The 14472-nt window shown below is 39.0% G+C and overlaps 1 protein-coding gene across 4 annotated transcripts in view; it reads left to right on the plus strand.

The window, feature by feature from the left end:
• The window catches only part of CROT (carnitine O-octanoyltransferase), a 50707-nt gene extending 36235 nt beyond the window's left edge, over positions 1-14472 (plus strand). For 3 of the 4 annotated variants that reach the window (XM_042916884.1, XM_042916891.1, XM_042916901.1), the window contains 8 exons: positions 982-1065; positions 1141-1248; positions 1473-1603; positions 8295-8418; positions 10294-10372; positions 10461-10554; positions 10901-11020; positions 13608-14472. In XM_042916884.1, coding sequence (XP_042772818.1) covers positions 982-1065; positions 1141-1248; positions 1473-1603; positions 8295-8418; positions 10294-10372; positions 10461-10554; positions 10901-11020; positions 13608-13728 — 861 coding nt within the window. In that variant the 3' untranslated portion in view covers positions 13729-14472. Of the gene's footprint in view, positions 1-981; positions 1066-1140; positions 1249-1472; positions 1604-8294; positions 8419-10293; positions 10373-10460; positions 10555-10900; positions 11021-13607 lie in introns of those variants that run through there. The other variant, XM_042916911.1, reaches the window with a different exon arrangement.

Here is a 14472-nt window from a genome sequence, read left to right on the forward strand (position 1 = left end):
TGTCACTGATCTGTGAGTCTTATGGGTGCTGTTGCTGACAGGTGGGATGAGTTGTTCATGCATCTTGTTCTGAACTCTCTCAGGAGCCTTTCCTCATGTTGAGGCTGCTCTCTAGTTGGTAACAGTATTCATCTGTACTTCTAGGCTCCACTGGGCTGTTCGAGAGGGCAGCGGATCTCTGTAATGTTAGGGTGATATTTACGATACCTAACTCCCTCTGAAACTGGGTCCAAGTGTGCTCAGTTCCTATCTTAAGCCTCCCATCTTTCTCTCCAAGGCTGGTAGTACCACATACAGTTCATGAATGGTAACTGTTTAAAGTGGAGCAGTAACATGGAGGAAAAATAAAAACTATTTGATGCAATTGTCAAAGGACATGGGAAAAAGAAGGCATAAAGTTTGTCCCCCATAGTAAATAATGGAAAAATTCACTAGCTGCAATTCCTTTCTCTAAATATAGTTGTCAAACCCATAATACCCCTGTAACTCAGCCCATCTTTCCAGAATTCCTTAAAGGTTGAGAATTATTTCTGCCACATCTGAACAGTTTTGTAGACATAAACACAAAATTGTTATGCTTTTTGATACTCAACCTAGTGGTCTATGTCTTCACCTAAAAAATTTGCATCCATGCTCAGTTTGCCTTCAGAAAGTTTGCCAGCCTTATTTGTGTTTTGCACAGTGCTCTTAAAATTTCAGAATATCTTAGCACTGCACACATACACCTGCTTTCACTTCCAGTATAAATATCATTACCTAAGGATCTCTAATTAGGTGCTTCCAGCTTTAAGTATTTGTTCTTTCGCAGCAGATAAAATATAGCAGTCATTTATTATGCCATATATTCTTACTAGGTGAAGCATTTGAATTTTGCAGTTTATTCTGTATTAAGAATGAAGGGCAGGGAAATTGAAAATGAAATATTGGGTCAAATTTTAAGTTTACATAAAGTATTCAGTATCTTGTATATTTTCATTTTAGCATGCTCCTGTTGATGGGATGGTTGTAGTAAACGTCAGCCATTATGTTGATGAGAAAATTTTAGAGAATGAAGGAAGATGGAAGGTATGTCAGAAAAAATATTTCATCCTTTTTTTCCTGGTAGTTTTTTGAGCATTTTTAAGTCTTCCTTATTTTCAGGGTTCAGAAAGAGTACGGGATATATCACTTCCAGAGGAGCTCGTTTTCACTGTGGATGATAAAATCCTAAACAACATTAAACAGGCTGAAGCCCAATATCTCAAGCAGGTAGATTTTTTTAACTTTTTTTCTTAGAAACTGATGCTTTGTCTTTTAACTACCGTATATAAAAATTTGGCTACCATCCAAGCATGACAACATAAAACATTTTAAATTATAGCTTTGATACCTTTATTATTTAATATCTAATGATTGATGCAAATGATGATTTGGTTATCTTTGGGGTATTCTTAGGTGATTTTTCATTTTTCCCATTTAATTTTTTTTGTTAGGCATCTGATCTGCAGATTGTGGCGTATGCCTTTACATCTTTTGGCAAAAAACTAACCAAGAAGAAGAGGCTTCACCCTGATACATTTATTCAGCTTGCACTTCAGCTGGCCTATTATAGACTTCATGGACGGTGAGGACCATTCATTTTCCATTTTCAGATCTTGAAGTCCAAGGGTATATCTTTACCATAGCTATTCCATCCTAACTCCTCCCCATTGTTTTTCCTGACTTTTCTCCCAAGTAGCACCTTGTCCTAATTGGGACTTAACATCATTAGTATATTAGAGTTTTGATCTGTGACACTTTTCATAGTCTTGTTTTTCATAACCTTAATACTTCTGAAGTGTCTGTTTTGTTCTACGAGGGGTTTTATGTTCTTTGGAATTCAAATCACTTGGTTTTCTTGTAGCCTCAGTTTCCTGATGTGTTCATGATTTTATAGATTATCCAGTCTTTACTAATTTTTAGGATTGGAGAAATGGTATGTTGAGACTTTCTTAAATCTTAAGCAGAAGTAGAAGCTCCTTGATCTTGCTTTTTAAAAATCCAGTCTTGGGGCGCTTGGGTGGCTCAGTCGGTTAAGCGGCCGACTTCAGCTCAGGTCACGATCTCGCAGTCCGTGAGTTTGAGCCCCGCGTCAGGCTCTGGGCTGATGGCTCAGAGCCTGGAGCCTGCTTCTGATTCTGTGTCTCCCTCTCTCTCTGCCCCTCCCCCGTTCATGCTCTGTCTCTATCTCAAAAATAAATAAAACGTTAAAAAAAAAAAAAAATTAAAAAAAAATAAAAATCCAGTCTGAGGGACACCTGGGTGGCTCAGTTTGTTAAGCGCCTGACTCTTGGTTTTGGCTCGGGTCATGATCTCACAGTTAGCTCAAGTCCTGCATCTGGCTCTGCGCTGACAGTGTGGAGCCTGCTTGGGATTCTCTTTCTCCCTCTCTGTTTCTCTGCCCCTTCCCCACTCCTGTTCTCTTTCTCTTTCAAAATAAATAAATAAAACTTAAAAAACATCCAGGGGCATGTGGGCGGGTCAGTCAGCTGAGTGTTAAAAAAAAAAAAAAATCCAGGGGCACCTGGGTGGCTCAGTTGGCTGACTGTCCAGCTCTTGGTTTTGGCTCAGGTCATGATCTCTTGGTTCTTGAATTTGAGCCCCGCAACGGGCTCTGTGCTGACAGCTCAGAGCCTGGAGCCTGCTGTGGTTTCTGTGTCCCCCTCTTTGTCTGCCTCTCCCCCACTCATGTGCGTGCTCGTGCTCTGTCTCTCTCAAAAATAAATAAGCATTAAAATTAAAAATCTAATCAGGAAACGTGTGTCCTTTTTTTTTTTTTTTTCTTTCTCTTTTTTCTTTTGAGAGAGAAAGAGAGCATGCTGCCTGTAAGCATGGGAAAGGGCAGAGGGAGAGAGAGAGAGAGAGAGAGAGAGAGAGAGAGAATCCTAAGGAGACTCCACACCCAGGGACGCCTGGGTGGCTCAGTCAGTTGAGCTTCTGACTTCGGCTCAGGTCATGATCTCGCAGTTCGCGAGTTCGAGCCCCGCATCGGGCTCTGTGCTGACAGCTCGGTGCCTGGAGCCCGCTTCGGATTCTGTGTCTCCCTCTGTCTGCTCCTCCCCTGCTCATGCTCACTCACTCTTGCTCACTCTTTCTCAGAAATAAAGAAACTTTAAAAAAAAAAAATTAAAAAACAGGAGACTCCACGCCCAGCACAGAGCCTAATGTTGGGCTTGATCTCATGAGTATGAGATAGTGACCTGAGCCAAAATCAAGAGTGGGACATTCAACCGACTGAGCCACCCAGGCGCCCTGAGAATATGTATCTTTAAATAGGATATGTAGGTCATTTATATTTAATATAATTATCAGTAATGATAGGTTTAAGTCTACCATATTGCTGTTTCTTTTCTTTTTATCATATCTGATTTTTGTTCTTTTTCATCTTCTTTTGAATTTTTTTTTTTTTAACGTTTTATTTATTTTTGAGACAGAGAGAGACAGAGCATGAATGGGGGAGGAGCAGAGAGAGAGGGAGACACAGAATCGGAAGCAGGCTCCAGGCTGTGAGCCACCAGCCCAGAGCCCGATGCGGGGCTCGAACTCACGGACCAGGAGATCGTGACCTGAGCTGAAGTCGGACGCTTAACCGACTGAGCCACCCAGGCGCCCCCTTTTGAATTTTTTTTTAATGTTTATTTTATTTTTGAGAGAGAGACAGAATGTGAGTGGGTTAGGGACAGAGAGAGAGGAAGACACGGAATCCGAAGCAGGCTCCAGGCTCCGAGCTGTCAGCACAGAGCCCGACGCGGGGCTCGATCTCATGAGCTGTGAGATCATGACCTTAGCCAAAGTCAGAAGCTCAACTGAGCCACCCAGGCGCCCCTCATCTTCTTTTGAATTCATTTTTTTTCACTTGTTCCCTTTTATTTCCATTGTCAGATATACTGTTTTGTTTTGCTTTTAATAGTCGAACTGGGGTTTATAAAGCACATCTTTAACTTACCAGAGTCTACCTTTAAATAACATTTTCCACTTGAAGTATAATGTAAGAACCTTAAAACAGAATGTTTCTATTTTGATTCTCCTATCTTTAGTGCTGTTGTTGTCATAACATTATATTTCTACATATGTTACAAGCCTTACAATACACTGTTACTATTTGCCTTAAGCATTTGAGTATCTTTTTTTTAATGTGGTAAAATATATAAAATAGAACTTGCCATTGTAGTCATTTTTTTTCTTTTTTTTAAATTTTTTTTAATGTTTTTTATTTATTTTTGAGGGAGAGAGAGACAGAGCGCAAGCAGGGGAGGAGAGAGAGAGGGAGACACAGAATCTGAAGCAGGCTTCAGGCTCTGAGTTGTCAGCACAGAGACCGATGTGGGGCTCGAACTCACGAACCGTGAGATCATGACCTGAGCTGAAGTCAGATGCTTAACTGACTGAGCCACCCAGGTGCCCCTTTAAGTGTATGATATAGCAGCATTAATTACATTCATAATGTTATACAACCATCACAACTGTCTATAGCAAAATTTTTTCATCACCCCAAACAGAAACTCTGTACCCATTGAAAAATAATTTCTCATTCCTACTGTTTCCTCAGCCCCTGGTAATCTAATCTACTTTCAGTCTCTATAAACTTGCCTATTTTTTTTTTTTAATTTTTTTTTAACATTTATTTATTTTTGAGACAGAGACAGAGCACGAACGGGGGAGGGTCAGAGAGAGAGGGAGACACAGAATCCGAAACAGGCTCTAGGCTCCGAGCAGTCAGCACAGAGCCCGATGCGGGGCTCGAACTCACATACTGCGAGATCGTGACCCGAGCCGAAGTCGGACGCTCAACTGACTGAGCCACCCAGGCGCCCCAAAACTTGCCTATTTTTATAGATATTTTATGTAAGTGGAATCATACACATATTTTATGTAAGTGGAATTTGTCTTTTTGTGTCTGATTTGTTTAACTTAGGATAATGTTTCCAAGATTCATCCATGTTGTAGAATCAGAACTTTATTCTTTTTTATGGCTAAATAATATTCCATTATGTGAGTATACTACATTTTGTTTATCCATTCATCTCTTGGTTGACACTTGGGTTGTTTCTATGTTTTAGATCTTGTGAATAATACTGTTGTAAATGTTCACGTACAAGTATCTGTTTGAGTCCCTGTTTTAGTTTCCTTTTGAGTCTGTAGCTAGGAGTGGAATTGCTGGGTTGCGTGATAATTCTTTTACTTTTTGAGCACCTGCCAGACTATTTTCTACCATGGTTATACCATTTTACATTCCCACCAGCAATATGTAAGGGTTCCAGTTGCTCCGCATCCTTGCCAACACTTAATTTTTCATTTAAAAAATTATTTCTATTATTTGTGAAGTAGTATCTCATGGTGGTTTTTATTTGCATCTCCCTATTGACTAATGAGGTTGCGTAGCTTTTCATATGTTAATTATCCATTTGTATATCTTCTTTGGCAAACTGTCCATAAAAGTCCTTTGTGTATTTGGTAATTGGGTTGCCATTTTGTTGTTGAATTGTAAGAGTTCTTTATGTATTCTGGATATGAAACCCTTATCAGATATGTGATGTGCAAATATTTCCTCCCATTCTGTGGGTTTTCTTTTCACTCTCTTGATAGTACCCTTTGACGCACAAGTTTTTAATTTTGAAGTCCAGTTTATCTGTTTTGTTTTGTTTTTTTTTTATTTGTTGCCTGTGCTTTTGTCAATGTATTCAAGAAATAGTTGCCAAATCCAATGTCATGAAGTTTTCCCCTTACATATTCTTCTAGGAGTTTTGTGGGGTAAGGGTCCAATGTCATTCTTTTGCAAGTGGATACCCAGTTTTCCCAGCATTATTTGTTGAAGAGGCTGTTCATTGAATGGTTTTGATGTTGTTGTTTAAAATCAATTGATTATAGATGTAAGGGTTTAATTCTGGGGTTTCAATTCTATCCCATTGGTCTGTATGTCTCTTCTTATATCAATACCATACTATTTTGATTATGGTAGCTTTGTAGTAAGTTTTGAAATCCAAAAGGGTGAGTCCTTCACCTTTGTTCTTTGCAAGATTGTTATGGCAGTTCTTGGCTCTTTGTGAAATACCATATTAATTTTAGGATTAGTTTTTCCATTTTTGCAGAAATGTTGGGAGTTTTGAATCTGTGGACTGCTATGGGTAGTATTGTCACCTTAATGATAATAAGTCTTAGTCCATGAACACAGGATCCCTTTCCATTTATTTATGTTTTTAAAAATTTCTTCAAGCAATGTTCTGTAGTTTCTAGTGTATACTGTTTTTGCCTCTTAAGTTTAATCTTGAGTATTTTATTCTTTTAGACACTGTTGTAAATGCAGTTGTTTTCTTAATTTTCTTCAGATTGTGCATTGCTAGCGTATGGAAATGAAGCTGATTTTTGTGTGTTAGTTTTGTATCTTTAAACTTTGCCGGGGGCCCCTGGGTGGCTCACTAGTTAAGCGTCTGACTTTGGCTCAGGTCATGATCTCACAGTTCATGAGTTCGAGCTCTGTGTCGGGCTCTGTGCTGACAGCTCGGAGCCTGGAGTCTGCTTCAGATTCTGTGTCTCCCTCTCTCTCTGCTCCTCCTCCGTTCACGCATGCGCGTGCGAGCTTTCTCTCTCAAATATGAATAAACATTAAAAAATAAATAAACTTTGCCAAATTTGTTTATTTCCTCTAACAATTTTTTGTGGACTCTTTGGGGTTTTCTAAATATGAGATCATGTTGTCTGTAAATAGAGATAGTTTTGCTTTTTTCTTTCCAATTTGGGTGCCTTTTATTTCTTTTCTCCTGGCTAGAACACCCAGTACTATGCTGAATCATTCTTGTCATATTGCTCCTTTTAGATGGAAAGGTTTCAGTCTTTCACTTTTGAGTATGTTAGCTGTGAGTTTTTCATAAATGCCCTTGATCATGTTGAGCAAGTTTCTTTCTATGCCTAGTATACTGAGCGTTTTTACTGGAGAGTGTTGGATTTTGTCAGATGCTTTTCTGTCTCAATTACTCTAGGACTTATCCTTCATTCTATTAATAAGGTGTATTACATTGATTGATTTTCATTTGTTGAACCACCCTTACATTCCTAGGATATATTGCATTTGGGCATGGTGAGTTGTCCTTTTTAATATGCTGCTGAATTTGGTTGGCTAATTTGAGGATTTTTGCATCTATATTCGTAAAGGGATAATGGTCTATAGTATTTTCTTGTAGTGTTTTTCTTTTTTTTTTAAGTTTTTATTTAAATGCCAGTTAACACAATGTAGTATTAGTTTCTGGTGTACAATTTAGTGATTCAAAGCTTCTATACAATACCCAATGCTTATCACAAGATGTGTACTCCTTAATCTCCAACCCCTCACCCACCTCCCCTCTGGTAACCATCAGTTCTCTGTAGTTAAGAGTCTGTCTTGGTTTGCCTCTCTTTTTCCCCCCCTTTGCTTGTTTGTTTTGTTTCTTACATTCTAACTTCATCCACGTCGTTGCAAATGGCAAGATTTCATTATTTTTGATGGCCAAGTAACATTCCATTGTATATGTATACCATATCTTCTTTATCCATTCATCTGTTGATGGACATTTGGGGCTATACACGTTGGAGTGCATGTATCCTTTTGAGTTAGAATTTTTGTAGTCTGTGGGTAAATACAATTGTAGTAGTCTGCTGAGGTTGTAGTTAGAGTGTCATTCAGCTCTTTTCTCATCTGAAGGTACTCAGAAGGGATCTGCTCCCAGGCTCACTCATGTGATTATTAACAGGGATCATTTCCTCCGAGGCTGTTTTCCAGAGGCCTCCCTCAGTTTCTTGCTACCTGGGCCTCACTGTAGGGCACCTTCCAGCATGGCAGCTTGTCTTCCTCGTATCGAGGAAGTGAGAGCAGTGAGATCTCTTTGTAACCTTATTTCAGAAATGACATCACCTTTGTCCTGTTCGTTTCAGTAGAAGCAAATCATGAGGTCCCTCTCACACTCCCATCTGAGGAGTTACACCAGAGCATAAATAACAGGAGGCAGGGATCACTGTGGGTGCATCTTACAGGCCACCTACCACACACACTCCAGTGTACATAACCTCAGAGCAGCCAAGCCTTGGAAACAGCCCGTATTAATACCAGGCCTTGTTGATCAGAATACTTTTTTGCTCTTTGATACCGAAAATAGTCTCTTTGTTATTGAAAGTCTCGACTGTGGTCTGTATTACAGAACTTAGTCTCTGACCAAAGCCAGCTTTATTACGTAAGCTTTCTTTGGATGATGTTTGAGCATTTTCTTTCTTGTGACACATCCTTGTATTTTCATTTTTTCTTGTAGCCCTGGCAGCTGCTATGAAACTGCCATGACCAGATACTTTTATCATGGCCGCACAGAGACTGTGAGGTCATGTACAGTAGAAGCAGTCAGGTGGTGCCAGTCCATGCAGGATCCCTCTACTAGTGTGAGTATTTGAAAAACAAGAAATTCACAGTATTTATTTACTTGTTTAAAGGATCCTTAGACCTTGAATAACGAACCCCTTGGCTTCAGTTCTCCTGGATCAGTAAAATACTTTCACATATTTTTTTCTGAAAGTTTTTGAAGCATTCATTCATTTGCTAATGAAGTATGTACTTGGAAGAATATGAAACAGGAAGGACCTGAGAAGCAGTCCATTTGTGTCTGTTTCTAGGCAAAGTTGGTTCCCTCCCTCCCTTCCTTCCTTCCTCTTCTAAGATTTTATTTAAATTCAAGTTAGTTAACATATAATGTAGTATTGGTTTCAGGAGTAGAATTTAGTGATTCATCACTTACATAGAACACCCACTGCTCAGCACAGAAAGTGCCCTTCTTACTGTACATCACCCATTTCCCCCATCTCCCCCATTTCCCTCCCCCCCATTTCCTCTCCTGCGACCCTCAGTTTAGTTAAGAGTCTGTTACAGTTTGCCTCCATTTCTGATTTTATCTTATTTTTCCTTCCTTTCCCCTTTGTTGGTCTGTTTTGTTTCTTGAATTACATATATGAGTGAAATCATATGGTATGTGTCTTTCTCTGACTTACTTTGTTTAGCACAATACACTCTAGTTCCATCCATGTTTTTCAAATGGAAAGAGTTTGTTCTTTCTGAAGGCTGAATAATATTCTCTATATATAGAGAGAGAGGCACACACACGTGTGCGCGCGCGCACACACACACACACACACACACACACACACACACACACATCTTTATCCATTCATCAGTCAGTGGACATTTGGCTCTTTCCATAATTTGACTATTGTTGGGAGTGCTTCTGTAAACTTTGAGGTGCATGTGCCCCTTTGAATCAGTAGTTTTGTATCCTTTGGATAAATGTCTTGTAGTGCAGTTTCTGGGTTGTTAGAGTAGTTCTATTTTTAACTTTCTGAGGAACCGCCACACTGTTTTCCATAGTGGCTGCACAAGTTTGCATTCCCGCCAAAAGTGTAAGAGGGTTCCCCTTTCTCTGCATCATTGCCAATATGTTTCCTGAGTTGTTGATTTTAGCCATTCTGACAAGTGTGAGGTGGTATCTCATTGTGCTTTTGATTGGTATTTCAGCAAAGTGTCTTCAATACCATGAGTATTTGACTATTGTCGATCTGCCTTTGAGATAACACCAATAAAGTGAAGACTTTCCCAAAGTGCCTTAAAAGGAAGCTTTTCTTAATGTGTTTGAACGTTTTTGAAATCACAGATTCTTGTTTTAATGTGTTGGAACCAGAACAGTTTTGTTTTATATTTTTGTTTTGTTTTAAAAGTAATCTTTGTACCCAATCTGGGGCTTGAACTCACAACCGGGAGATCGAGAGTCACATCTCCTACCAACCAAGTCAGGCAGGCACCCCTATACTTTATTTATTTATTTATTTTTGAAGCATTTAGACGATAGGGTAGTTCCTTCCCCCTGGTATTTTGGTATTGTATTTTTTTCTTTAGTTTTGATAGACATAGTTATGTATGTGTTAATTTATTTTAGTGTCCTAGAACTGCTTCCTTATCATTTTGAACAACTGTGTGTTAGTATTGAAATCCTACTTGTTTCTGTCTTGACAGTTGTTAGTATCACTTCAGTGCTGCCCACAAGTTCCTATTGTTTTTCCTGTTCTGGGAAAGAAATAATCAAGATGCAGGACCTATAGGAAAGAAAAGGCAATAGAAGTGAGGAAAATAAATAGAAGCATGTGTCTAAAGGTCTTTTTAGAAATCTTTTCTCTCTCAGATGACCCGCATCCTAACTATATTGAGCTCAGGTTTTTTTGTTGTTATTGTTGCTGAAAGTTTATTGAAATGTGTCTTGATTTTTAACACAGCCTCTTGAGCGACAGCGAAAGATGTTACAAGCTTTTGCAAAACATGATAAAATGATGAAATATTGTTTGGCTGGAAAAGGTACTTACATTGGAATTATTCTGACTTAAAAAAAATTCTCTCATGTTGAAAAATTTTTTCTAGCTTAATACTTGGGGTTTCATTGCAGGATTTGACCGTCATCTTTTAGGTCTTTTACTCATAGCAAAAGAGGAAGATCTTCCAGTTCCAGAACTCTTTACAGACCCACTTTTCTCCAAAAGGTAATATAATGTAATGTAGTGTTTAATAACTTAATCAGTTCCTTCTTTCTGAAGGTTACAAGCTTTTTTTAAAATTTACATTTATTCATTTTTGAGAGAGGGAGACAGAGTGCCAGCAGGGGAGGGGCAGAGAGCAAGGGAGACACAGAATCTAAAGCAGCTTCCAGGCTCTGAGCTGTCAGCACAGAGCCCAAAGCGGGGCTCAAACTCAGCAATCGAGAGGTCATGACCTGACCTGAACTAGGAGGCCTAACCAACTGAGCCACCTCTGGGACCCTAAAAGCTTTTCTGAAGTAATGTAAGTTTCTGTAAGCCTAGTAAAATATCCTCTCTTTATGGCATACAGTGGAGGAGGTGGAAACTTTGTTCTCTCAACAAGTCTGGTTGGGTATTCAAGAGTCCTGGGAGTGGTGGTTCCCATGGTACACAATGGCTATGGATTTTTCTACCACATCAGAGATGACAGGTGAGACTGCTCTTCTCATTCTTACTGTGCTACAGAGTAAGAAAGCTTTTATTCTGTCTTTTGAATGTCTTTCTTGCACTGTAATTCTGACTGTGTTGTCATCTGCCACTCGCTACATAGGTAATTATTTTTACCACGTGGGCATTTAATGTGTGTTTGTTTCTCTATCCTGCTTTTGGGACACTGGTCAAATCAGTCCCTTAGGCATTTTGTGCAGAACACCAATTTAGGTTGACTCAGTGATATACTGCCATCATCCTTAAATCTCAGTACACATATTAACATATTCTGGGCAAGGTGTTTTATGGTAATAAAACACATAAAATGTAATTGCCTATAAATATGTGGTGGTTCATGTAGTCCTAACAGTACTAATGTGACCAAGATAAGAGACTAGGTAAATTAATTTATATTCCAAAAAAGAATGTTTTACCAGCTCAGATGCAATTTCAGATGAGGTTTGATTTATGTTTGTGGAAAGAATGAGAAAGAAAATACTAAAACCTATTAGGTGGAGAATAAGGTAATATGAAATTGGGAGAATGGCTTGCAAGGTCTTCATCCATATAGTCTGGCCATCTCAGAGATCTTTGAGAGCTTGGGGGGCTTTGTAAAAAATCATGTGGCCACATTTAGCACTATGTGAATAAGATGGTAGGATTGGGGGCTTCGGATGGAATGTGAACAATTGGACTGATAATATGTATGACATATTTCAGTTTGTAATTTATTTTTTTCATTAACTTTTTAAAAAGAGTTTACAGTCAGGGTTGTTCTGCAAAATGTTCTCTTCTGCCTCCGTGTCAAGTGTGACCTGTGCATATAGTCTTATACCAGTGGTACTTATATTTGTTAGCATCTAAGTCCTTAGATATTTATTCCCATAGTATTTAGTTTATGTCCATGAATGTACAAATTAAAGATTAAATTACAAAGGTTCAACATAGATCTTACTATGTTTTCATATAAAGGGTCTACGGTCTAAAATCATGATCAGACACAGAGCATAAGCATTCTAACATATTTCCTGACAAGTATGGATCTTGTATTGCATGCAGTGACAAGGGTTCAGTCCAGACACACCAGTTCTCTGACTTTGGAAGTCCCGATCCTGGGGCAGAACATCCATTCACTCATTCAGGAAATATGTATTGGAAACTTGTAGCATTTTAGGTGCTCAGGATGCAAGACAGACCAGATTTTCGCTTTTAGAGATTTTATTTTCTCCTGGGGAAAGAGAGACAGAAGCAAATAAGCAAGATAAGTAGTGATGAGTGCTGGGAAGCGAAAGCAAGCTGATGTGGTAATACAGACACACTGGTGGGGAGGGCGAGATCGAGCACCGCTTTACTTAGTGTGGTCAGAGAGCAACAGGGAAGTTGAGATGTTAGGGATGAGAAGGAATTAATACTATGCCAAGAAAGCAGCTCTCCAGACTCCGATCACCGCCTGCTACCTCCAGTGCCACCACCCGGGCTGAGCCACCATCTTCTCCCACTGAGGTTATTGCAACAGGTTCTCATGTGGTCTTCTGGGTCCACCCTTTCATTCTTACAGACCACTGTCTACACAACAGCCCTGATGCCCTTTTAAAAATGTGACTCAAGTCCTATCATTTTTCGCAAAATTCTCCAAGAGCTCATCTCACTCACAGTAAAATTCAGAGTCCTCCTGTGAGATCCTGTCTGATCAAGTTCTCAGTCACAGATCTGACCTTTCCTCTATAGCTCTCCTCCTCTTTCAGTCTACTGCAGCCACCCTTGCCTTCTTGTACCTGGAGTACAGCAAGCAAGCTCCCTCCTCCTGGCATTTGTGGTTGTGATTTCCTCTGCCTCCTACTCTTCCTTGAAATAACATGCAGGGATCACTCCGTTAGTCCGTACAGGTATTTGCTTAAAATTTGCTCTGGTCGGAGAGGCCTTCTCTGATGGTCTAAAATAGCCCTTGTGCCTCCTTCACACATACCTGCTGCATTTTTTTTTTTTTTTTTTTTTTTTTTTTTTTTTTAGAACACTCATAACCATCCAGTGGGTATCCATGTTTATTTGTATGTTCTCTTTCTTCCCTTCCTAGAATATAAGCCCAGAAGAACAGGGGTTTTGATTTGTCTGTTGTTGTATCCCCAGCCCTGTAACAATGCCTTCTAAATAAGTAGAATACACTTAACGTTTTCACAGTGACTTTGCTGGTGAACAAAATTATATGGTCTTGGGGTAGGAAAGAGCCTGATATTTATAAGGAACAGAAAGAAACAGCATGACTATTAATTAGCAATGAAGTTGCTTTGGGTGGGGGTAGAAGTTGAAGAGGTCCTCCATTTGGAGGACAGTGTTCTCAAGTCTGGGTACACATGAGAATCACCTAGAAAGCTTTAAAAACATTGCTTCTGGAGACAGAGTCTTGGTTTGGGTGGTCAGTTGATACAGGGCCTTGTAATACAAGAAGTCAGAATTTTCTAAGTATAATAGTAGGCATTTTACCAGATGGTGTTGTAAAGGTCACAGCTGTGTTCATCATCACCATTTGGAGCCTCTTTGTGTTGTGATTTTTGTATAGTACTTAATCATTTTTTATTTGTGCTTCACAGGTTTAATGTGGCCAGTACAGCCTGGAAATCCTGCCCAGAAACTGATGCAGAAAAGCTGGTTCAGCTGGTTTTTCATTCTTTCCAAGATATGATGCAGCTGATGAACACTGCCCATCTTTAGAGACTAGTCATTTATTAAGCATTTACAAAAATATTAAACCGGGTGTGGAGAGTGGGTTGTTGATGTGAGATAGAAAGGAATATTGATTTAAAGGAAACTTGTTAAATGTAGAAATAGGTAGAATCACGTTTTTTAAATCTATTCTCACCTAGAAGATAAAAATAGGATTTTTAAGCTTCCTCTGATGCAGTAGCAATGCAAATTGATACAACGAAATATAGCATCATGCGAAAGTTGAAGATGAGCCTCAACAATGCAAGTCTACAATTTTTAATAATGCAAGTCTTACTCTTAACTTACACATATTTTTGTTGGTACCTGTATAGATTATAAATCCTCTGACCATCATTGTAGAGTCTGTCTTCCAAGCACTTTAACGTTTTCTAGTTGCCAAAGGATATAAAGTACGTGATTAAATGCTAACTCCCCATGAAGTCATTGCCTTTCACATTCAGCACAGGGATACAAGCCTGCTTTGTTTGATGGGAAAGGCCACTACAATTTACTGGTCATTTAAAAGTAGAATTTCTGTTGGATATAAGAATTAGAGGGAGGTTTATACCCTATGATGCATATAGACAAAAAACCTATCAAAATTCATTATAACTAGTTTGTGAATATAAAATGAAAGCACATATTTAGAGTTGGTGACTTTAAAAAGATTGAATGTTGAATCAGATTCTCAGGATTTTACAGGTTTTTTTTCCCTGCTGTTCAAAATAGAAAATAAAGCTGTCAATCCTA

Source organism: Panthera leo, chromosome A2, assembly GCF_018350215.1.
Source record: "Panthera leo isolate Ple1 chromosome A2, P.leo_Ple1_pat1.1, whole genome shotgun sequence".
NCBI classification, from domain to species: Eukaryota; Metazoa; Chordata; class Mammalia; order Carnivora; family Felidae; genus Panthera; species Panthera leo.